Here is a 26,397-nt window from a genome sequence, read left to right as displayed (position 1 = left end):
CACTGCGTCCCAACTAGAGCTGGAGCAGGACGGTGTGTTTGTACTTACTGCCTCAATCTGTGGTGGAAGTTCGTGCCACTGTGCAAACTCTGCCCACGTAGCCCCACAACCCTATGTGAAATGTGACACAGCCCTGGGTTCTCCTTTAAGGCATGCCTTTTCTGTCTGCGTGCACTACATTTTGTGTGTCCGTGTGTGTGTGTGTGTGTGTGTGTGTGTGTGTGTGTGTGTGTGTGTGTGTGTGCACTTTTGCAATTTCTGTGTGTGTGTACAGGGTGGGGGTCAGGCCTCCATTTTTACCAGGACGACTGCAGCAGCTGTCCACTGGCATGTCAACGAGAGCGTCACATTGGTGATACAGGGGTTCAGAAGTGAATTGAGGCGGCTGCGTGAAGTCTGATCCAGGAAGGTTTACCCTCACTGTCTCCGGCCTGTCCAGGACCTGCAGCCCCACCATGGCGGATCAGTACCAGTACAACATCAACGAGGAGAAGATTGTGAAGGACAGCCACACCAAAGAGATCGACCTAATTAACAGAGACCCCAAGCAGATCAATGAGGACGTGGTGAAGGTTTGTGCAGCATGGAGACAACACGCTGTCAAAGAAAGGATTAAGATTAAGTAACCCCTGTTTCGGCATGTGTGGAAGCATGTGGTGATAATGTATTAAGTGGTTGCTAGGAACAAAGACAGGAGAACAGGTTATTATGTTGCCTGGAAAACCCCTAATGAGACCAAGAGCTATTCCTGTTGCCTGTGCAGAACACGAAGTTTATTTTGAGAATGGGGTAGAACAGGGTGAAACTAATACACTGTGCTGCCGTGTTTTATTTATGTTTGACTACTGTTTATCCTGTGATTGTTGCCTTGACATCACCAAAAATCATTTTCTGTAAAGACAGGACTGAACATACATTTAGATTAGATTTTGTTTAACTGAAGGCAGTTCATGTAAACATGTTCAATGAAGATGGTAAATCACGAATTATGAGCTGTGCATTTTTAGTGTCTGCATGGCCAGTTTGGAATGATCCTCAGACCTGGTCATGTCTGTTTTCAGAAAGACACTGATAAAGATTAATGATTAAACATTTTTAAACCATAAGGCTTGTCAACTGTACTCCTAATAGTCTAGTTACACTCAGTAATAAATTGGCACTGAAAGTTCTAATCCATTCAATAATTTTCTGGTAACATTTCCAATTTTTCTTTTTCTTTGCTATACCCTCAAAATAAAGTGGATTAGTTATATCTATTGAGCGGGTGCCCCTAACTAGTTGAGAACTCAGATTTACGAGCTTTTGACCACATCTCTTATTTCTATAGAACATAGACTGTTCTTTTGCAGAATTTGACTTTAGCAATCCTCTAAGAGCTGAAAGAGGCCAGACTAAACAGAGAAAAATATAAAACAGCAGCTCGTGCCCAGCCATTCGCTCAGAGGATGAGCTCGGGCTGCTACCTCTACAGGAAATGGACAGCGAGTCTTTACTTCCAATTCCGATCCTATCCAGTGGTCTGGAAGAAAAGAAAAGGTTTTAGATGTGCGGTGCAGCTGCCTGCCATGATTACTGACAAGTTAATTCTCAACTGAGAGTGTGACAGCGCTACTCCAAAAGACCAGGTGGCAAAACTGGAATAGAGCTTTTAGAATAATTTGGACCCAAGAGCTTTTAGAATAATTTGGATCGAAAGCCACTCCACATCTCTGCCTTTTTCATTCTATGAGGTGCAACTAATCATTGGTTTCTCTGTATCAATTTGACCCTAACACTCTGCAGCTTTCACAAGCATAATCTTTACACTTAACAATGGCATGTGCATATTACTTAGCCTACAGAGGTCTGATGGAGGGAGATGGATAAAAGAGGTATGCCCTCAAAGAAGTGCATTAATGAAAGCCTCTTTTAAATTTCTTATTAGGTGGAGTTTGAGGACATCATTGCAGAGCCTGATGGTACACACAGCCTGGATGGAGTGTGGAAGCTTAGCTACACCACCTTCACTGTGTCTAAATACTGGTGTTACCGCATCTTGTCCGCTGTCTTCGGTATCCCTGTTGCTCTGCTCTGGGGCTTCCTGTTTGCTTGCATCTCCTTCTGCCATATCTGGGCCGTGGTTCCCTGCATCAAGAGCTGTCTGATTGAGTCACAGTGCGTCAGCCGCATCTATTCTCTCTGCATCCAGACCTTCTTTGATCCTTTCTTCGAAGCCCTGGGCAAGATCTTCAGCAGTGTGCGCGTAGCACTGCGCAAAGAAGTCTAAGAACTCATACAGTAGTGTTTTTAGTATGATCGGATGAAGTGTGGTATCTTTTTATACACCAGAAGATCAATCCTGGAATTTTGCTTACTGCCCGATACTTCTCCTCCCTTCATAACATGCTCTTCCCCACCCTCCTATCCTCAAGCCCTCAGCTCTGAGTCCTGACATGCCCAGTGTGCCTTTTGCCACCAGAAGCTTTTCGACAGCTGCAGCAGTCATCGTGGTTCTATCACAGCTCTGGCACTCCTGGAAAGCTCCGGTTCCTCACTAGAGGGCCGAAGAGGGCCGCCTGCCATGAACAGGATCTGTCTGCCCTCATTCATTTCTATCACAAATGGCTACTCATTCACAACAAATGAAATGAACTCCCCAACACTGCTGCACCTTTGGACGACTGGACGATGCTTCTTGTATGCGTTACATTTGGCTATTCTTAAAAGTTATATTGATGCTGTATGTTGCTGTGTCCAGTATTGTTTTACTTCACATTGACTGAATTTAATTTGACACTTATAAACTGTATATGTAAATTTAACTTAACTAGAAAAAACCCTGACAGAATGAAAGGAATTTAAAATATTTTCTGAATGTAATTACATTGTCCAGTATTGTCTGATTTCTCTATGTATTCATAAAAATATTCCGATATGTTTCCCTCTTAATTTGTGATGGCTCCAGAGTAACTTGAACTAAACTTCCTGTATCAAAGTGTGATGAGTGGAATATTAAATAATTGTTTGCATATTTCAGTCAAGTATGTGTAAACAAGAATGAACCTAACTACCGATGGCGTTAAGTGAAAACCTCTCTACGAGAGCCATTTTAATGTTCCACAGGATTATTTTGATTTGAAAGAAAAGCATAAAAACCTTTGCTCCCACTGTGGACCTGCAGTGTAGAAAGTAAAATTATACATGGGCTGAAACTTATTTAAAGACATATTACAACTGATCAAACTGTCCTTATAATAACTATATTAAAACATTGGTTGAGTGTTTGATTGAGAGTATATTATGTGTATTATTTCAAATCTTTCTAAAAGGCTTGAGAAAAACATTTTTAAGATTAACCATACATCTTGCTTCTGTCAACCTGGATGCACTGACCATGGAACTGTGACCGACTAGAGGTTGCTGTTGTATATCTTTCATGTGCTTCTCTGCTGTGTCTGAGAATACCAGACCCTTCTTTTTTTGTAACCTCCATGTGTTTCTTTCTGGTTGATTCCTTTTAGTCCTTTGTTCCACTCCAGTGCTAGAAAATGTACAGTTAGAGTTTATATGAGCAGAAATAGCACATTGGCTTAAAGCATTATTCTGATTAATGAACTGTATTAAACAGTGTAATTCGTGAGCAAGAGTGATTAATTTGCCAAGTTATGTGGTCAAATTTCATTAAAAAATAACACTAAGCACTTCAATCACTTTCATTTCAATGTGGGCAATAATCACCAGATGATCATTTAATCTGAAATAAAATTCTCTCCATAAACTATACATTTTATTCAAATACAGGCTCCGAAAGTCTGAGACCATTTTCCCATAAAGTGGTCTCAGACTTTTGGACCTCTCTATAAATAAAATATACAGAACATGTGTATTTTCCCAAAATTCAGCACCATATATGCGGGCAGGTTAGAAATGCACATACTAAATGAGGAATCAAATGTTTCATCCTCAAAGGGAAGTTTTCAGATTCAACAGTAATTAACTAATTATGGTTTTTCTAAATAAACTGAACACAGAAACTACTACACCAGAATCAGTGAATATACAGAATGTATTCCTTTTTATAATTTATGTTACAGAATTTCTCCTGATATAATATTTTTCCTCTGAAATAAGACTTTCTTATGAAATGTCACAGTATTAAAGCTATAAAGGAATTATACTCCCCCTAAATAGATGTATGAAATAAAAAGTATAGTCTGGCAGTACAGTTGTTGAGTCAAATACTGCCTTAAAAGGATCATTTTAGCACATTAATTAATCACGTATTCCACATAGTAATAAAATTAAAGCAAAACCTATGCAATATAATTCAGTTGAATATTCCTGCTATATCTAACCTGTATGAAGCATATAATTATCATCACATAAAAGTATCTGAGGCTGTAGGTGTAGGTGTAGTTGTAGTTTGTTGTATTTTACAGTATTACAGTGTAAAGTGGCAGAGACGATATATCCGAAGGAGCTTAACAACAGAGCTGAAAGACTAAGTTGAAAGCTGCATCAACGCCTGCCCCCTGTGTCTCAACTTAAACTGAACACTATGAACTTCACAAAGATTTGTATTTATTATCATATTGTGTTGGATTGTTTTTATTGTACAGCTTTTGCTTTTATTCAGGCAACTCTTCCTTATTGGCAAGAATTATTGATATGCTGTAAATAAAATAAATGGATCACATCTTAGATAGTTCATATCCTTGAAACATTTACAATGAATATCAAAACAAGTGACTGAACAACAGCCTCAGACTTAATTAGTTTTGCAAAAAAGAATGCTAGAGTGAATTCATGGCCACAGGTTACCTTTGTTCTCCTGTCTTGCAGGATAATGCGCCAAGTTATGCAGCAGTTGTTGCCTCAACATACCTCTGGAAACATGAGTCACTTTAGTTCACTTCAGTGATCTTAACAGTCACCAGATGTCAACCCAGTAAGGCATTTGGGGCTAAGACTGAATAGGATGTTCAAAGTTTCAATGTGCTGCCAAAAATTTCTTCCAACTCAGTGACGTTATTGATTCAGTGCGGGCAAACATCCCTCTGGAACACTTCCAGCAATATTGCCAAGGATTTCTTCAGTCTGTTCAGGAGGTGAAGGGAGCTCTAATGAGTATCTGCTCGGTGTAAATAATTACGCCCTCAGCGTATTTGTGCTGCTTTCACTCTTTATTTGTTTTTTAAACTTTTTAAAAATCTTTGCCAGTGACAGCCATGACATCTCACATGAAACAAAAGCTCAAATAACAGTTTACATGTATGCAATCCATTGCAAATGTAACAAAGTGAACAACATGGTACACATTATTTATCACAACGTGAGCAATTTCATAACACAAACAGGATTTGTAAGCTTTGCTGGTGACAACAACTGAATCTATATTGTAGTTGGTCGAGGTTGACAGGGCTTAAAATATCATTCAAACATATTCTTTTTTTTTAAGTTTCTCTGCCATGTAAATATGTAAATACATACTGTGCATCTAAAACAAGAAACATGTAAAAACAAACAAAAACCACAGATTCAACAGATTGCTCAGCTGGGTCCATGATTATCTTCTAAGCTTCTAATAACAAATAATCGCCCCTTAATTATAGTCTATACAACATTTTTCTATTTCACAATTCCATTTACACTTTATACTGTAAATTCCTGTGAATAAAAGAATTAAGACTTTTGTTGTTATTCCCCTTTTGATTGCTTGAACAGCAAGTCTTGGAGCAGAGGTATCTGAAGGAGTGGAACTGCTGGATATTTTATGGGCGATAGTATGTGGCGAAAGGCCAGGTGGGCAGCTTGGGAGAGGGAAGGAAGGGTGAGTGCTTATGTGGTAGAAGTCTGTGTGATGCTCCTCTGACTGCTAGTGCTCTTAATAGCAAAGGTTGAGGAGTTGCTCTTGTGACTGGAGTCAAAGTCACGCTCGCAGTGGCACTGGGATGACTTGAGGTAGCGAGTGGAACAGCACAGAAAGTTCTGCCTAAGATCCTGGAACAGATGCCCCGCAAAGCACATGTAGATCCAGGGGTTACAGCAGCTGTTGAGGCTGGCCAGCAGCATGGAGATGATGAAGGGCATGGCTACAGGAGAGAACAGAGAGCGGAAAGTTACTGTGCTGGGAAAACAAAAATGAAAGATTTGTACCAAGTCTGGGTCCAACCAGGAGATTGCTTTCTAAAACAAATAAGTTAGTGGCTGGCTGAGAGTTTATCTACTGCCATTTTAAGTATTAACGTAATTGACGTAATGAATTCGTGCACACACAGTTTGTTTACCTGTGATGATTTACATTTTTAAGTCAATTCATGCTTTTTAGCCATGCTAGCAATGTGGTTGTAGGTATGGCAATGGTTGGTCCATCACTTTATTCCAGACTGAATTTTTTCTCAAACTACTTAATGGATAGCCATGAACTATGAACTATGCTATGCTAATTATTCACAGCAAAAGAGTGAGAAATAAACAGAAAAGAAGTGAAATGGTGACCTGTTGGTACAAGCAATAAAGCACTGATTTTCTCAAGCGAAGAACGGGACAAGTGGAAATGTTCCTCACACACTGCTGTGATACATCATGGCAAGTTACTTGCATTGACATTTACACCACATCAACTCAACCATCCAACTGACATTTGGCAAATGAGTTTCAATTTCATGTAATTGGTTTCTATCCTGTATTTAACCTCTTCTTGCTAATCTTTCTCCCAGCCCGTCTGGGTTCCTGCTATTCTCATGTTGTCTCTAATGACAGTCCCTGAGCTCGAATGAAAATTGTTTCGCATTAATGATCTCTGGAAGGGCATAAAAGTCACACACATGATTAATAAGAACTGATCATCAGCTATTAAAGGTTTGCTTTATGAGAGTAAACATGAGTTTAACTGGGTGTACATCGTTCATTTTACCCTACTATAGTGTCATAGGTTTTATAATCTGCCTTTGAGTAAGCACTGGATTGTAATGTTTCAGATGAACCAATTTAAGTGTTAGAGGAATGTAATAAATACGGAAGCAATATTCTGATCTGAGCAAGAAAATGCAAATTTATGAAATGTTTTACTTTAAGGCAAGCAAAAACAATATGTGAATTTACACAAACCTTCAGTCAGGCATCTGTTTGCGCGAATATAGACCAGGCTACAATGCCGCTGACATGGACGGATTAATACACTTAATAGAAGACGGTGCAAAAGACCAGCTAGTGGTTATCAAGATTTCTTATCAGGATGGATGAGAGGACAGCCTGGATTTAATTTGAATAACAGGGGGAACTATCGTGGAAAAGACTTTACTGAAATAGCTCACGGTGTCTTTCCCAAGGGAATGATAAATGAATAAATCAAAAAGTAAATGAAAAGGCAGAATGATCATCCCCTGGATGGTACATCTGTCTGACTGTCAGAGCTGTTACTGGTTAGCCCCAAAGACTCTTCAGGTATTCGTAAATGAGAACACTAAAAGCTGATTCTTGTTTCCTGGGGGTAAACAAGCAATAGCAATAATGTAATTTCGATTTTTGCATTAAGTGATATTTATAAGTAAAACTGCTTTGAGAGTTCTTTCCATATGACACCGTTTTGCTTTTCTCACTGCTTGTAAGGACACTATAACCGACCTTAAAAAAAATCAACACTTTGAGGTTGAACACTTAATGCAAATCAATAATGCTGAGAGTGTGAGTCGGTGGCCGAGGGCACCAGGCTCAGTAAGGGAAGAGGTTTGTGCTCACAGATTTTTTTGGGTGCTTGTGTGAGTGTTTGAGTCAGAGTTTAACCTTCAGGTGTTTTTGTCCTCTAAATAATGAAATCTTTCTGGCTGTTAAATGTGAAATCACGGATGCCACCGGTGTCCCTCTGACAAAGCTTAGAGGAATGGAGCATTTTACTATGTTCTGACATTTCTAAAAATCATATTGATGAGCCAAATGGGGTGCTAAAAATGGTAAACTTTCAATCCATCAAAAGGTACCGGGTCTTTTATAGTAGACCCATGTCGCAAGATGTAATAAATCAGCTTTCTCATTCGTTTTGGAGGAACTTGGAGGGATAAAGCAATTTGGCTCTTTATTCGTGCATTTTAAAAGTTACACTGATTGGCTTGATGACGACATTTCATCTAAGGGTCAAAATTTCATACAGGAAAAGGTTGCGTGCTAAACCACTGGTCCAATATTGGTTAAAGGAGTACTTCAACATTTTGGGAAATATGCTGATATGTTTTCTTGATGAGAATAAGATGAAAAGAATGATGCCATTCTCATGTCTTTATCGTAAATATGATGCTACTGGCAGTTGCCATTTTGCTTAGTTTAGCATAAAGACTGGAACCAGCTACCCTGGCTCTATTTATAGGTAACAGAATCCACCTAACAGCACCTCTAAAGCTCACTGATTAATGCATTGTATCTCATTTGTTTAATCTATACAAAAACCATAGTGTAAAAAGAAGCATTTGTCTTTTTACTGGAGGTTATGTGCTGGACTGTTTCTTTGCCAGGTAATTAGCGGAAAGCCAAGGAAGTTAGCGGTCCTGGCCAAGAAATAGCGTGGACAAAGCCAGAGATAGTTTTGTCCAGAGCCAAACAGCTGTTTCCCGGTTTCATGTCTTTAAGATAAGCTAACCAGCTGCTAGTTGTATCTTCATATATACAATACAGATGTGAGAGCTGTATCAATCTTTTCATCTAACGCCCTTCAAGAAATTAAGTAAGCATATTTTTCAAAATGTCAAACTATGAACGTGAACAACAGCATTATGCATCTGACCGTTGATTGTCTCAGGGGATTTCAGAGTCATTCATGGCAGAAGACATGATTACTTTAGTAATGAGCCAGGTTGGAGAAAGTGTAGTAGTCTGAATCCATAATCAGGCAAGAAACTGGTGCCTGTACATCTTGTCTCTGCTAAGAGTGGCCTTTTAAAGAAAAACATCAACCTTTAAGTAGTAAACCTCCATTCATGTTGAGGCATCAGCTTGATTGATGTTGAAAATGTAGCAAAAAGATGTCGTTTTTAGGTGAATCTCAGAGGAAACAATGGCAGTAATATTCCATGATTGTGCCAATTACTACAATGAACTTTTTCTCTGCACCATAGAAAAAAAAAGGGAAGTGAAATTAATCAATTTTCCTTACTTCTTATAATTTATTGTTTTATACAAGTCTCACATAACATATTATAGAGACTGTATATTTATGGTAAAATAAAGGTAATTATATGAAATGACCAATATAGTATAATAATCTGTATTTGAAGCCTGTTACCTAAATATTTGTTGTAAGTCCACAGTTACCTGTCATAACAAATGGTAAGCATCAATGATACGTTTTACTGTATATGGTCCTCGCTTATTGCTAATATTTCACTACAGTACGAACAGTTTTAAAGGCACAGTCTGTGATCTGAGTTGCCCCACAACCATCATTTTAAACAAATGATTAAAACCTGTTATCACTACCAAGTTGACAGCTACAACTACAGAATCTGGCTTATTAACCTTATGTTTTCTGAAACTGTTTCTGAAACTGTTTAACAGTTTTGCAATGTTTATCTAGAGCTTCCTGCTCTATGTTGTCTGCTGGGCTCATTCTACTGAGTATGACTCTAATGGACACTTTATCTCCACATACACAGGTGACACTCTAGTCTATCTTTTGTACACAAACACTGGCACGTGTCACAGCCAATTCTGGCCTTTCTGAGTGCTGTTCACGCAGAGGAAAGTCATCAGACATCTGCACTGACCCAGGCTCTGAAAGAGAAAACGAATGAATCACTCTTTTCCGTTCACAGGCTGAAGCACTTTTGCTGCTCTATTCTCACTACTGGAACTCTGAGTATCGTTGTGAGATGTAGCATCAGAGCCCAGTGCTGTCATTCCCTCAGTGCACCAAACAATATGCCTCCACAGTGTTGGCTGACAGTTCAGTGTATTGTGCAAATGTTTTGCTCAAAAGAGTAAATAGCTGGTGTGAACAATGCATCTTGAGGCGAATGACAGCTACATACAACCAGTCAGCTGGAACCATTGACACAAACCTGCAAAAACATAAGAAAAGAACAAAGGCCTGCAACACCAAAGTCTGTTTACTCTCTTCCCATCAGGAAACTTCCTGGCATTATTGTCTTATTTTTGGCATGTGCACTGTTTGCTTTATTTCAGTGTATTTTTATAGAAAATGATTTTTACTTTTTGTCTGAGGAACTACATTTTACACCACAGTTATAATTGATGGAACCTGTTGGGAAAACAATTTTTTTTTAATTGTCTTTCGAGTAAGAGTTTCATTTCATTCAGGAGGAGACAGGTATATTATTCTGCAAAATCCTCAAATGAATAGCTCTTATTAGATTGACCTTTTCCAGTAAAACAAAAAGACAAATTAAAGCTCTCAAATTAAACATGTCTTAACTTTTCCCAAGGTTTGTGCCTTATGCTTAGTTCTACCTAAATGTAATGAAAGAATGAAAGCGGCACATATGTGCAAATGAAGTCTCCTGTTGATATATGGGTGTGGCCATGACCCAGCAGGTCTATAAATATAGGGAGCTCATACAGTAGATGGCTGCTTAGCGGCTTATTGTGGTTAAATGTCAACCACTCACTCCAACGTGCCTGGCGGGCACAAACAGAAGCTGCTTGGCGCGCGGTGGCTCATATTAATTTGATTAATGATTAGCCACGAGTCGCTCTCTGCGGCGTGAGGAAGGTCAGAGGAAACTTGGAAATCTGCAACTTGGAATCCTGTCTGCAGCTTTTGCACTTTAAATCAGTCACCTTTTTCTTCCCACACAGCAGATGTATTATTATGTATAATCTAAGAATTTGTCGTATATGAAAAAGAAAATATAGGTCAGTTTTTTCCCGAAGTAAACAACAAACAGCATCAGAAAACATTAGATTAATAAAGTAGATTAACTAGTTGTCTCTTGTAAGATCTGTCAGTCAGTATCGAAATGACAGCATGTTCTAATAATGTGTCTCAAATTTCGGTGTTGAGGCGACAGGGTGTCTTTGAAGTGTGTGGATATTGTTGGGATATTTTCCGTTTAAATTGCTTAATGTCAGAAAACATTCAAATGGCACATTCACGGGTGCATATGCGAAACCAAGCATTTGTGTTTATAACAGAAAGATGAAATATTCTTTTCTTTTTGATTTCGTCTCGTCCTAGTGTCACACCTCCTGCACTGTGATCGATCGGAGCTTCACCTCAGTCTGAAAACTCTCTCATCCCCAACCTGGCTGGGTCATTTACCCAGATACTGAAACAGCAGAACCCGGTCCTCGGTGAGTCATCTATAAAACTTGACCCCGGTGAATGGAAAAGAGAATAAGCAGAGCTCATACTTGTGTTTTCGTCGCCTCAGTTTGCCGTAACTGGACGATCAAGCTCTCGCATCCTCGCGCGTAAAGAGCACTGGTGCGCAAAGCAGGAAGGATGCGACATTCATTGGAAAATCTTCGAACGTTTCCACCCATCAATACTGTGACGGGAAACGCAGTGTAAAAGGATGGGGTCGTCAAATACAAGTGTGTATATTGTGTGACCTTTAATGGGCACATCAGCCTTTGCGCATTGGCGCACACTTGGTGTCATATTCAACTTTAAACTTCGACGTACCCTCACGAGGCGCTGCCGGATCCCACGCAGACCACATCTGAACAGAGAAAAAGGGGGTCCAGCAGACGATATAAGCCACGACAATTACAAAAGTCATCTTGACTGTGGTTATCTTCGCCTTGGAGATGAGCTTCACGCTGCTCACACGGGCCAGTGTGTTGCCTTTGGAGGTTTCGGGCGTCAGGCTTATACACTGCTCCCGCCTGGTTTTCAGTTTAAAGTTCTGCCATATTTTGAAGCTTATCAAACCATAGCAAATGCTCAGTATGGCCACAGGGATGATATATATAGTGAGGCTGATCCATGTGATATAAGCTTTTGCTCCCCAAGGCTTCACGAAGTCGCCCCAGCAGTCGTACACTCCCGATCCGGCCGAGCCAACCTCTCTCAGGGAAAAGATGAACATCTGCGGGATACTGAAGAGCAGGCTAAGGACCCAGGAAAATATAACATAGAAACGGTCTTTTCTCCTGTGCAAAGAACGAAGGGGCTGACAAATTGCCAAACACCTGTCCACGGACATCAAAACTAACATGTAAGTGGACGCGAACATCCCAACGACCTGGAGGTATTTCACCAATCTGCACAGAATGTCCGGTCCATAGAACCGAAATGTAATGTCCCAGATAAGTTGAGGGAGAACTTGAAATATCGCTACAACTAGATCGGCGATGCTCAGGTGCATCATGAAGTAATACATACGCGACTGGCTGTGTTTGGTGGTGTGGATGGCCAGCAGGACGCACAGGTTCCCCGCCAGCGCCAGAAACAGCACCAAGGCGAGCACAGTCACCTCCACCTTCGCCACCTCCTCATTCCGCTTGAGAGGATTCGTCTGATTCAACCCACCGGTACCGTTGTGGAGACTTGAGTTCCTCAAGGATTCGTTGAATTGCCAAAAGTAACTTTCGTTTGAAAAGCTTTCCATTGCCGCAGTCTTGTTCTTTGCAGATGCGTCGGGGCCGTGCGGTCATGCAGTGGTTGTAACAGGCACCTGGAAGGTCTTGAGTCTTTCTGTGTCCTCGCAGGTGACAAGACGAAGGATGAGATATGACGATGCTCAAAACATGTTTCTGAAGTGGTAAAAAGGGATTCAAGTTTTTGTAAACCTCAATCACCCATGCTTTCTAAAAATAGACGACGCACGGCTCCACAGAGGGGAAGAGCAGATGTTTCCAGTTATCTAAACAATATGCAGCATTTGATAAAACGGGGACGCCAAAAGAAAGTTAACCCCAGGGGCAGAAGGCTACTGTGTAGACCTACTAAATAGCAAAACTAGGGTCTAAAATACTAAAGTGGTACACCTCACTGGTCAAAGGTATTTCTCCCAAAAGCAAAATCAAAGTCTGAGTAAATCCAAAGAATTAGCAGGGTTGTGGTTGAGCAAATATATATATATTTGCCTTCAAAATCAAAATCGAAATCTGAAAATTAAAATATCAAAAAAAAGAAAATGCTGCGGAGACTGAAAGCCCCACCATCATCCCTGGTAAGAATCGGAATGACCAGCTACAGCACGTTAAGTCCCTGTTGTAAGTGTCCCCAGTTCACTGACAACAGTAAACAGTCTTACCCGTCACCACCAGTAGGCGGTGATGTGAGCCGTTCATCAATAACCTCCCTCTACCGCCGTGCAGCTAAGCGCGCCGACCCTCTGCGGAGCGTGAACCCGCAGATGTGAATCACGGATCTCATTTTATAACCGACCAACCTCATCTGGGAAGTTTTTTCTTGCCAGACTCTGACATGGTGTGTAGAATTTACTAAACTGTCCACGGTGATGCTGGGGAGATGACAGTGGCTGCACAGGGAAGCCTGTGATGCCAAAACATCCTTGACATTGTAAGACGGATCCATATTGTGTTCAAATCTGGGGAGCAAATGGGACCAAACATCTCTCTGGAGACCCTACTTTGTTCTTGAACTAGTGGCTGATAAATAAACGGCTACTTATTAAACAATTGCTCATTCATAACTTCCCCAAACCACTGGGAGACAAAATATGAGTTAAAAATAATTAAAGCTTACAGGCAAACAGCATCATTCCAACGAATCATTAAGGGGAAGTGCCTGGGAAACGCACACAAACATAGTTTCTCTTTAACTGCATGATCCATTTTATAACTCAAAAGGGTCAAAAGATAAAATGGTCTGCATACAGTGTATAGTATGGGCAGCTCAAAACAGTGGAAACACTTCGTTTCTGAACCAGGATTGAAAAGTAAATGCACTCAATAGTTTGACGTCATCAAGGCGACACCCACTAAAGCTGATGTTGTGATTATGAAAGGGAGGATGCATCTGTTGGCACATATAGTATTTGAGTCATAAGCCTTTTTCAGGAGAGGCACTAAGACCAGAGAAAGCCCTGCACACACTTTCCTAGAAAATCACCCTAGGGGCTGGCAGCCTTTTTTATTTATTTATTTTTTTTATTGTTCATATCAAATGGCCTCTTAGACTTGATTCATGACTCGGTTGCTTTAAGATCTAGTGGCTTAAGTCTTATTGGTATTCGGAGGATTCAGGCAAACTGTCCAAGATGATGAGGACCACATAATTCATTTTACAGACGATTTATACATATTGTACATATTGGCCATCAGGTTATTATAAAAAACAACGAGTGACAATGATTGGCTGTTACCCTCCTACACATGGGAAAAACTTAAATGACAATGGTGATTATTATTACTTAACTGATGAGGGTGATGGTTTAACACATTATAAGAGTTTTAACAACTTGAAAGCCGTGATACCTAAATGGAGAGAGAATAATGCAGAAATTATTAGTGAATCGATGAAACTGGACAGATTAAAAGGCTCATAACAGGGATCACAGGAATAACAAATACTGTAGAAAGAGGATTATTAACCTCCATGTAAAACAACTGCTTGTCAGTTCTGCTGATAAATTTTGATTTGTACCATCAGTCACAGAAATTATTTACACCATAAAATATGTGAAACCAAACACTTTGTAGATGATAATCATTAGTAATCACTCTCACTCATGTTTCATGTTTGGAAGTGTACGAAAATGCTAAGGTAATTAGAAGTACTGAAAAGTGGGAGTTGTGTGTTAGTGTGCAGCTCTTTAAATTTCCAGCAACACACAGTTACAAATCGTGTGGGGAAAGGCCGCTGGTGCTATTTACACCAGAGAGTCATTCACCCTTTTTGTGGCTTTGGGTTTGGAAAATAATAGATTCACTGGAATTTAAAAGCCGTAACATGACGACTGCCCATGATTTAGCACTGACTGGAATTTTAAAAAAACAAGGAAAAAGAAGGATAATGATACAATTAAAGTTAATGATGTTACTTGTGACTTTGGAATGAAAATATTTACTCTCACCGACTACATTTTGGATTAGCCCCATAAAATCAGCCAGCAGGCAAGTAATGAAACTGGATATAGCCTGAAAACAACTATAATAACAAAATAACGAGTGCAATTGTCCCAGTGTAACAAATTCAGCACTGAAAATTGGGAAGGTGCTGTTAGAACATTGCTTAAACTCAGCAGGAAGTGATTAGTGGATTGATGAGGGCCCATCATTTCATGGAAGTCGTAAATGTGTGTTGTTTTTTTTTATTATGACCGAGAAGTTTTAACGAGGCCGTTTGGTTACAGAGTAAGACTGAAGTCATCTTAGTGTCGGGACTTTCGGCCTTCTGAGCAAGTGTTTAGTGAATATGTGATAGAAGATGTACACAATGAGGTTACAGTTATTCATACAGTCTGTTGATACTCACTGGCTGTGAAATGACTCAGATGGGACAGTAAAGCTTCCTCTGAAGTTTGGGTGATACTAAAAATGTATAAAATAGTCTGTTGATTTTACAGTGAGAGGTAGGGAGAATTGGGGTTACGGTTGGGGATACTGCTAGAAATAGTTGTAGTCCCATTTCAGGGGCTGGATCCTCTGTGGTCTGCATTTCTAGACTAAATATGTCACAAACAAATTGGCAAGGTCTGACCCATTTCAAATCTAAGGTGTGCGGCTAAATTGTTTAATGGAGCATTCAGGCATTCCTTGACAACTCATAAAGTCTGGCAATATCAGGTGACTACAGGCTATTTATCAGGTATTCAAGTTCATGTTGTCACCAGTCACTGGTAAAAACATATTGTCACAACTGTAATGATCATTGAAAAAGCCACTGCAGTGTCTAAACAAAGGAAGCCAGGCATACACTCACAATGTGTTTACAGAAAAATATGTTGAACTGATACATTTACTGTGACTCTTGTACACTCTATGCTAATTGTCTATCATGTGTTGAAGTAAAATGTCACAACTCATACTTAAAACTCATTATAGTATCACTGCAGTGTTCCAGGATTATCACTGGTTCTTTCCATTATGTCTGTAGTTTGAGGGCGACTTCCTGGTGATAATTGGCTTTAAATTTGCTCTAGGATTTGATGAGCAGCACCTGAGCACACCATCATAAACCTTTTTATTTGTGGAAGAAGTGGAGGTTCAACTTGGTGTCTGGGTCCTTTATAGGACACACCTTGAATTATGATACAGGTATAGTGTCAGATTAGGGTGTGTTTTATACAGTTCATTTAGTAATGGCTCGGCATTTAATCTGTGGAGGTTTGCTCAGCTTTAATGAAGGGTAAGTGCTGAATTATCCAAACAGTGTTGCTGATGGATGTAACTACTTGTGGTGTATTGTGAGTTTGGGTGGGCAGGTAAACAGCCTGAGGTCTGGCTTGAAGTTTCTGCTGACAGATTAAAGGGATAATGAGCTGTGACAGTAGAAGCGTAGAAGTCTTGATTGCTAAAGTAGAGAGGAGTATGGAAGAGAGGAAATTTGGACGGCAAGGTTGAGTGAAGTCCAGGTTCCTTGCAGTGAGCATAACCTATCATGGAAATAGAGTGAAAGTAAAAAAGATGACAGATGGGGAAAAAAAATGATGCTCTAGGATTTCCTGATATTAATGACATTTTGAGACAAATTTCAAATCATATTGAAAAGGATTTAATGTCAGGCACAGTTCAGAGTGATGAAGGAGAAGATGTTCAATTACATGTGAAGACATGTAATGTTTTATTTTTAAAATGACTCCAGTGAACATTCAAAAGACAGCAATTTGGGGGCATACATATGGCTGAGGGGTCTAAGGATGATACCACACTGTATAATCACAGCGTCCCTGGTTTGATTTCAGCTGTGGACCTTTGTTACAAAATATATATTAAAAAAGGCAACAATTTGGCTACAAACTGCTAACTTACTAACATATCTAACTGTAGTTTATTTTACATTAGATTATATTACTTATCACTATATAACAATAAAATATAGCTATTTTTATGCGTATATATTTTTCATATTTTATGCTGTATCAGTGTTTCTTCCATTTCTATTATGCATGTATATACTTGTCTAGTGTGTGTATATTACAAATACTGTACATATACTTGATATGAAATATACTTTGTTATATTATTATATACATTGTACTTCAACTTCATACCTATGCCTATATTTTTAAAGTATATACAGAGTTTAAACATCACGGCACCAGAGTTACACCACTCGACTTCTTTTGCACAAATACTTGCATAATTCACTGACATAGATAATGTAATATATATATTGTTTATAGCTTTTTTAAAATGTCATTTCTCTAATGTCTTAATTTCTTGTTTTATTTTATTTTATTTTTTATTCATTTCATTTAAATAGTTCTTTATCTGTTTTCTTACCTCTTAGCCTATCTCTGTGCTGCTGCAACATGTGAATTTCCTCTCAGGGATCAAAAAAAGTCTTATTTTGTCTTATCTTATATGTGAAAATACTAGGGAAGACCTCCTCTTGCTAGCAACTAATGTCTACAACATCCAGTATGACCCAGTGTTAGTAAGCTGACAGATGTTTGCTGTTTGTCCAGTCATAGAGCTGATATGGCCCAGAGGCAGCTGCTGGGAAAAAACATACAGGATGTTAAATTAACTGATGGTTCTGGACATTGGACATACGGTAAACAATGGCAAAGGGTAAATTTGCTGTGATCACATCCAGCATTATTAAAATTAATCAATTTGGTCTTCACTTCTCCATCCACTCAAACCTGTGCAACATATGTAACCCATCCCCCAGAGTGATTCCAGTGACTCAGCAGTTCTCTGTACCGTTCCCACAGATATTGGGCTTAGAGTTGACAGATCTAATTAGAGACAAGGTTCAGGCCCGAACCCCTGATGAAGTAAGATACAAAGGATCTTCACGCTAATACTTTTGGCTCCTGCTGCTTATGTAATCACTCAGTACATGAAGTTCTCAGCCTACCATTTTCCCCTGGGTGATTCTTGTGTCAAGAGGTGCATATAAAAAGTAAACCAACACACTGTGGGGTGTAGAAGGATGATGTCACTCCTGGCTCAGTGGGTGCATGATATATTCTGCGTGGTGATGTCACTTAAAGCACTACCCCGAGAGATGGTGTTGGCGTCACCCTGGACACCCTTGCTCATTTCAATACCCTCAGGGGTTTTGCTATGGCAGCCTCACTTGATCTGGTATGACCAGTAGCTTGTGATGGCTAATGTTAGCTATTGTTAGCAAACTTTCGATAAATATTGCCGCATAAGTGACATTAGTGAGTCAGTTTGCGCGTGCTACTGTAAAGCTACATTTTTGCATTTACATTTGATCGCTATGCAATCATTGTTATATGTGACCAAAGTGGCTGCGTTCAGCAAAAGTTAGATAGTCTCGCTTTAAAGATATAAGTGAGTGTAAACAAGTGAAGTTAAGTCATACATCACACCCGCTCGAGACATATCTCACTCAAGCATAGAGTTGCAAGAGTTTTAAGTTGCAAATGTGTTAAACAATATTGCAGTCAGAGCTCCTCAGATGGGCCTCACTTCTGAGAGAATGCCCCGCTTCGGTACAGGAGCTTCCTGAGTTTCTGCTTGAGCTTTTTTTTTTTTTTTTTAATCAGGATCTAAGACATCTGCTTCCAAAACAATAACAGGATAAGGCCGCCTGTGGTGCATCTGGAAAAGTTGCTCATATGTGGGTTTGCCCACTCTGAAGGGCATTTACAGGAAGTGGCCGTGGATCTTGAATGAAAATAAAGCAAACAACTCAACAATACCAAAATACATAATGCCTGTTTTATGTTTGTGGGACAGAGCACACACTGTTTGAGCCAGCATAGCAACCAATAAATCATATTTGGTTTGCTGAAGAAAAAAAACTGATAAATACATGCATGGCCACAGATGACTCATGCTATGAAGGAGTGAAAATTTGAAACTTGGTAGAACATAGTGATTAGAAATCCGTTATTGTGAATCACTTCTCATTACAAACTACAGTGATGTCAGCTAAACCTAATTGGGTTTTCCACATTCACAATGCCAGAATTTATAAGAGCAGGGACATTGGGCTTATCATGTTTTATGACCAGTAAACTATATTCCTCTCCTGTTGCTTTTATTGGTGTAATAAATCAGGCACCACTATGAATAACACATGATCTGTTATATTCCCCTTTCCATTATTTAAGATCAAAACAATCATAGTGATAGAAGCCCTGCTCAGTACCGGACAAGGTGACTGGCTATTTTTTTTCTAGTGCATTTGTGTTTATGTGTACGGGATATACACTTGAATTAAGGGACTCAAAAGAGATTTCCAGTTGGTGGAAATATAAAGCTGTGATTGCAGGCAGTGTGACAAGTCAAAAAGGATTATGCCAGTCTAATGCCAATTCTGGACTGTGACTTCAAGTAAAAAAGCAAAGTACAGACAGATTTATCTAACAAGTCATCTGGATGTCAAGTTACAGCTGTTGTTTGATAATTCGGCATCTTATTCTGCAGCAACTCCTTATTTACATAATACTACAAATCGTTAAACGTTTTGCATAGTGACATCATGTGATAATCAAACTTCACACTTACAGTATCTGATGTGTTTACTTTGACTAAAATTGTCAAAGTACTCATCGATGATACAATTTATACTTTTCCTCTTAAGTATAAGCAAATAAGGGTCGTGATAAGACAACATATTAACAGAGCCCAATCATTTCCATTTTTGACTTGGCACCATGAAACCAATGGAAATCCGAGGGAATGATTGGAGTGGAGGGAGAGAGAGAGAAAGGCTGTGTGATATTGGCTAATAGCAGATGTTTGGTTCGATAATTGAAATGGGGGAGGCAGCAGCACAGCCAAGGACAACAGTGTTAGAGCGTTGGACACATTGTTAATATATCAGAGCCTCAATGTGATATTGTTTAGAATCTCTTATCGAGCAAGGAGCAGAATGAGCCTCACGTCTCACACATTTCTGAACTCACACATGCACCTGCCACTCCACCAGTTACCATGCGTGACTCACAGATTGTCTCCTTGCTCACACTGCAGTGCAGTGTGGTGTTTTGGAGGTAAAACAAAACGTTCTTGTACTACAAATATACTGTACGCTGAAGCAGTAGGCATTCACTAAGCATACAAAATAACTCCCGTATTTTTGTTATCATGAAAAAAAAATGTTTTTGACTGTAAGGAATCTTGTATGATCATTCTATCTCACACACACATCCCACATCATCTGATTTGTGGGAAAAAGGTTGAGGAAGAGGAGAAAAAGACACATGGGACACATTCCACATGGAAATCAACACTAAATCTTGAAGTTTGAAAGCTTTGGCTTGGGCAGAGACATTTGAATTCACATCCAAAACATACAAAATAGGAGTGGGTCAGAAAAAAGCTCATTAGCCTTACAGGTCTCACACACTCTCTATTTACAGTATGCTGCATGTCTGTTAAATCCTTTAAAAATAAGGCTTTTGTGATGTATTTGTGCTACAAGGAAAATAATTTGAGTGGCTGTATATTAATAATGGTGGAAAGAAGTAATGACCTGAAAATGAGATTGAAACACTAACTACTTGAATTTTGACGTGAATAAACAGTTTGGTATCGTCTGTGTTTGCTACATTAGAAAAGGACCACTGTGATGTGCTTGAAAACTGAATAAGATGACTTGTATGAGCATGAATTGAAGTAAGTGTTGCTTTAAAATGTAATACTAACTCAGACACGGCATGATAAGAGGTACTTGGTTATTAGATTTTAGATTTTAGCAAGAGAAGCAGACTTGGCACGGAGCTGTACGTGAGGGAGGATAATCAGGGCTCTTTGAAATACTGTTAGCTCCCTTCTCTCGGACCATTACCTCCAAATACACCAGTTAACTGATTGCCATTGAACTGTTTGTTGTCCTCTGTGTGTATATCTGTGCGTGTGCGAGTGTGTGTTGCTGTAGGACATGAACTGTGAGGTTTTTCAGTTTATGGCACTATTACATACACCTGAAAAACTGCATCCCTGGCTCTAATTTCTGTCCAGGTGTACACCTGCGGTTCTTATTTCATATGTAATTTATGACAGATTAATTCTGCCACCAGCAAGTAAGTCACAGTGATTTCAAAAAACCACTGAAAGCTGCCAACTGTAAACCCAATGTGCTCAAGTCTAGTGAATGTGCCTGTGCATTTTAAAGCTTTTAAGTTAAACGTTGGGTTTGTGCTACTTTCTCCAACAAAGGTAAATCTGAAAGGTTCGCGCTCATTGGCATCTTGAATAACAATTTACACCCACCTCTTCCTACAAAAATGCAAGAAAATACAGCATCAAAGTATGCAAATAGCAAGTTGACATACCATAAATCCACACTGCCCTGAGGGAAATCTGCAACCTTATCCCAGTTATAGGGTCAGCTGAGGTCTTAAGTAATGTGGCACAGTTCTAAAAATGAATTTCCTATTATGTATATGCTTGCAGTTTCTCCAATAATTTTCACTAATGATTTAGATTATGGCCTGCAACGTTCAGTGTAATTTTTCCCAACAGCCATTGTAATGACAATCACAATGTAATTCCTTGTGTTATATACAATATTAGAATACTAGAATATATACCTGGAACTTAAAAAAATTTACAATATAAGTACCTCCCAGGTGTCAGATTGTTTCTCAGTGGGTCATACTGTACTGTTTAAAAACAAATCGGTACCCTACAGTACAAATTATTTTACTGTACCTACATATATGTGTTCGTACAGCATGAACTGGTACACCATAATATAAAGCATGACCTAATTTTCTCTAATTATTCCTCCATTTTGCTCAGATGCAACATGCCCAACACAAATGTATTTTTATATTACTGGCTTATTTTTTGAAAATGTTTCTCTGAGAGTAATAGGCTGATAAATTAAAAAAAAATAAAAAATTATATGATGGGAAATATGAATGAAACTGAGGGCTCTAACTGGCTGACTATGAAACAAAAAGCTAATTTCATTTCCATGGCCATCTCTGATTGTGAAGCCTGCCAGCAGGAGGATCCACAAACAGCTGGTCATTTCAAGAATCATTTTCTTCAGTGAGTTGGTTCTCAGCAGCTCAAATATCCACACAAACAATAGTGCAGACAGCAGAAACAAAACATCATTCCAAAACATTTTCCTGTGCTTTACACCTCACTGTTAAACAAAGTTAGGGCGGTTTTATGCTTTTTTATGACAAAAAACATCTGTGGTGTGGTGCAGAACTAGTCGCCCATTATTATTTCAAGCTGTACGTCTGCTGTGTATTTAAGAAAATAAACCATATAAAATCACGTAATGAAATAAAGATAGAAAATATACAAGAACAACAAGAATAACTCACTGTGGATGTCAAAGAGAACTGAAAAAAATAACATCTTTCAGCTAAATATTATAGCCCCCTGACTTTGTAATAGTAGAATCATCTGATAAGGGATTTTTAGAGGCAAATATCAACTATCAAAGCTGCATCAGTAGATGGATTTTTTTGGCCACTTGTGGGCAGCAGAATAAGCTGTAAACACAACACTGACATTTTATCACCTGTAAAGTACTCTGGCAAACATGTTAGCAAATCTATTTACACATTCAGCAGACACAAAGCAGGATCCGCATTCATCTGGAGCAATGTTTTTGTCCAACATTGACTCACTTGTTTTAGCTCTGGTTTGGTCACGGTCAACTTAGAAAAAAATATCTGACTCTTTAGCTATTAAATGCTCCAAAATGGTCAAAACTGAGTTGGTCATTTTGTCCGTCTTCCAGTTGGGCTCTAAAACAAAAAACCATGAGGTAAAAGACACTTACATGCATCACAGAGCAGAGGGAAACTGCAGCGTTTGGTGTTAATTCTCAGTGGGTCCGTCACTATGAGTGAACTCTTTCACTGGTTGCTAATATAAATGTTTTGAATAGTGCAGCTTTAACTATACATTTTGTTTACGTACAGCAGGTATATATAGACATAATGGGACCAATCATTATACCTTTCTCAAACAGGGTCTTTTAAAATTGATACCTGACAGCAGTCTTTGTGTATAAGGGAGGAACTTTAACCAGTACATGTACTGCAAGTATGTTATATTACACGATTCAAAGATAGGTTGCAATAAAATTAACTGTATTCACAAATACTTTTGTAAAACTCCTCAATGGTTATGTAACTGTTCCACAAAGAGTTTGTAACTTCACCTACTATTCATCCAGGTTTTGCAACTTCATGCTTCAACAGTCACCTGAGTATAATGAAATTATTGTTAGACAGTGGGTGACAATCATGAATATGAACTTCTGATCATGATCCTGGCCAACATCAAAGAGTATGGAGTTAGTGGTTACAAATCCCATTTAGTTGAAACAAAACATAATCCTCTTAGCAAGTGAAACTTAACTTATTATTCAGTGCTCTATCACCCTATTAAGAGGAAGACTGAGGATTATGCTCAATTTACATTAGTGTCAAGTTTTCCATTCAGTCCAAGGGTCCATTGTGCCTGTGGTGAATTTCACGTCATTTTCCCTTCATTATCTTCTATTGTAGATGAGAAAATACAAAGCATAAGTGGGCTCACACAAATTACAACTCAATTATCAGTAGAATAGCTTGAGTGAAGTCATGATGCTTAAAAGGCAGACTAGTTCCTTTTTTTTTTTAGGATCAATAAAAATTTCATCATTCAGCGTGTATGTTCAGCAACATGGCCGTCTTTAAGAACCAAAACATCAAGGCTTTGGGAACAAACACCAAAATCTTCCATGTCTCAAGTTGTTAGTATCTCCATACCAAAAGCCTGTGATTGACACATCTCTCCATCACTGAGTATTCAGGAGAGTAACAAAATGTTTGCTTAGGTTAGCTGGGAGGCCATACTTAACAGTTGTGTGTTCCCAATCTCAATGAAATGATTTGGGAATACTCCCAGGATCGTTACCATTTGTGGGTTATTTAATAGACAGGTGTTAATATCAATTTATGTTATACTTGAGCGAGGATAATTAGGAGGCTCTCTGCTTCTGGCTAGCTGAGAACTACCTCAGAGACTACTTCATCACACTGTCTCCATATTTTTCAACTAACTATTCAAGTGAAGATGAAGGGCGCCACAGAGTAAATGTCGTCCTAATGATTTCATAAAGCATCTTGATCTTTTATCTGATTTGTGGCTTGTAAGTCACTGTAAAAATGATGAACTATGCCTCAAATAGGATTACACATTATTAAATTGTGTGATAATTAATTCCAGGAAAACTGTTATGATGTCTGTGAAATGAAGCCTTAAGATATGTTGAAAAATCAATGATTCTGACAAGATATAACATACAAATGATACAAATCATCAGACTAGGTGATATTCAAATGGAGAAAAATAGAGAATAATAGGAGAGTTATCACAGAACCTTTGGCATATACAGCTTTTGTATGGTTCTGAACACATTGCTCAAAGTGACAAAAGACACAGAAGCCTGCAGCTAAAGTAATAAGTGGAAAGTAGTTCTCCCTCAACAGCCTGTTTGCGCACTGGAGAGTAATACTTAAACATGTTTTCCCATCCCATCACAACATACTTTCAACGCACCTGATCAAAGATTAAAGTTTCAATGGCACAACAAAATTGAGAGAAATAAAGAAAACTCCCTTGCTATGATTGACTGAATATTACAAAGTATAAAAAAGGAATTTAAAGTAACAAAGTGATCACATAATTAACGTGAATTTCTAATGTGATGTTATACTGGTTATTTAGTTAAATATATATATTTTAGGTGTACTCGCCAAAACATCACATTCAATTAGAAATCCCAACATTGTGTTAAAAAAAAAAAAATACTCAGTGAGAAGACCTTGGACGACAAGCCACATCAATTACTAATGCTATTCATCAAGTATGCAACAAAATACAACTGAACGTCAAGCTGTGTGTGAAAGGCCGACATCTGACGTGATGATCTTGTGAGTTGCTTATCAACTAAGTCTTATCCAAATTAAGATAAAAAAGAAAAAGTAGCCAAAATGTCATTGGTAATTCCTATGTGTTGGTCTCTATATATTTAAGAGACAGCTGGAGTAAAAAAACCAAAAAAACCCCAGATATATTCCATTCTCATATGGATGACAAGGACCTTTAAGCTATAAATGGTCATTAATTTTGCAGAAGATAGTAAGGTCATGGTGTTCCACCTGAGCCTGCCTTGATGGATGAGGAGGGCTCATTTCTAAAACTAGTCCATTACTGTGTCTCAGTGGTGGTGGGCCACTGAGACTGTGTAAAGGAGGGGTGATATCCTAAGCACGTAAATAAAGATCTCTAGCATACGTGCCTCTCCAAACAGGGGACATGAATCCCAAAAGGAAGAGCAGATTTTTTCTAAATGACATGGGTACAAAAAGACTAAAGTAATCTTGTGATAGTGTCATCATGTGCCATCAAAATATGGATTGCATCCAGCTGGTGCAATAAACTTTGCAGTGTCGCTAAAAAATCCCCCACCAAAAATCTGTGCTAGGCATGGTGGCCATTTGTGCACTCAGATTGTCTGACTTGGTTGATTTGTGTATATATTTGACTTGCAGACTTGTTTTTAGAGTTGCCACCTGGGTATGGAGATTCCCCCAAGCAAGTGTAATGAGGGTCCCTAAGTTCCACAACAGTGAAGGTACTAACCAATGTGGAGAGCAGATAGCAGGATTAGAAAACATTCATTTCTGAGCTTCCTGCTCCAAATGGCGAAGAATTACTTTTAACCTCAATGCTTCACTTTTTCATATTCTGCATTCATGAAACTTTCTTAGAACTGCTTACTTACCCTATTTTCCAAAATATTACATTGACCAAACAAGATGAAAGCAACTAACAGCATCTGTCAAACATCTCTTGAGGACTCAATGCTCTGTTCTTTGGCAAAGTTTTAACGCACACAGATGAATAAATTCAATTGTAACTGCTGTGAATAAAAACTGATGTTTCTTGGCTTGCAGATGGCAGATGGAAAAGGTTATACAGATCTCGAAGTCACAGGGTGAAATTTAGGAGAAAATGAGTGGCAGGATGGGCCCTGGGGTCTAGGGCTTTAATAAGTACAGTATTACACAAACATAGAGCTGCATACAAACACCAATAAATAGTAGAAGTTTTGGGGATGTTTTATAGAATTTTGCCTCCTCAGTGATCAGATTTTGTAGCTTTAGCAAACATCTATTCTCCTATAATTAGTCCTGTTAGTGTTTATTGCTTCTTATACAGCCTGGCAGGCAGGACGCTCAGCTACTAAAATATTCTCTGAATTGTATGGCAAACTGTGTACCTGCAGGCTCTTTTACATTTCAATTGAGTCTCTTGGTTCAGAGGCTCCTTGAAGCATAGAGGGACAGAGTCACATCGCAGAGCAGGAAATCCGAGAATAGA

The 26,397-nt window shown here is 38.9% G+C and overlaps 2 protein-coding genes across 2 annotated transcripts; one reads left to right on the top strand and one right to left on the bottom strand.

The window, feature by feature from the left end:
• The first annotated feature begins 280 nt into the window (after window positions 1-280).
• On the top strand, window positions 281-3,756 carry cav3 (caveolin 3). Its single transcript, XM_040115660.1, has 2 exons — window positions 281-572; window positions 1,925-3,756. Exons 1-2 carry the CDS (start codon window positions 456-458, stop codon window positions 2,264-2,266), a joined length of 459 nt encoding a protein of 152 aa, XP_039971594.1. The 5' UTR covers window positions 281-455; the 3' UTR covers window positions 2,267-3,756.
• Window positions 3,757-5,730: 1,974 nt separating this feature from the next.
• oxtr (oxytocin receptor) lies at window positions 5,731-12,595 on the bottom strand. The gene is made up of 2 exons (XM_040115455.1): window positions 11,615-12,595; window positions 5,731-6,071 (listed from the first exon to the last, which is right to left on the bottom strand). The coding sequence occupies exons 1-2, from the start codon at window positions 12,540-12,542 to the stop codon at window positions 5,818-5,820; spliced, it is 1,182 nt and encodes a 393-aa protein (XP_039971389.1). The 5' UTR covers window positions 12,543-12,595; the 3' UTR covers window positions 5,731-5,817.
• Window positions 12,596-26,397: the final 13,802 nt, after the last annotated feature.

Source organism: Xiphias gladius, chromosome 21 (assembly GCF_016859285.1).
Source record: "Xiphias gladius isolate SHS-SW01 ecotype Sanya breed wild chromosome 21, ASM1685928v1, whole genome shotgun sequence".
NCBI classification, from domain to species: Eukaryota; Metazoa; Chordata; class Actinopteri; order Istiophoriformes; family Xiphiidae; genus Xiphias; species Xiphias gladius.
Note: the sequence above shows the minus strand (reverse complement) of the source record. Positions and strands in the feature narration are given on the sequence as shown.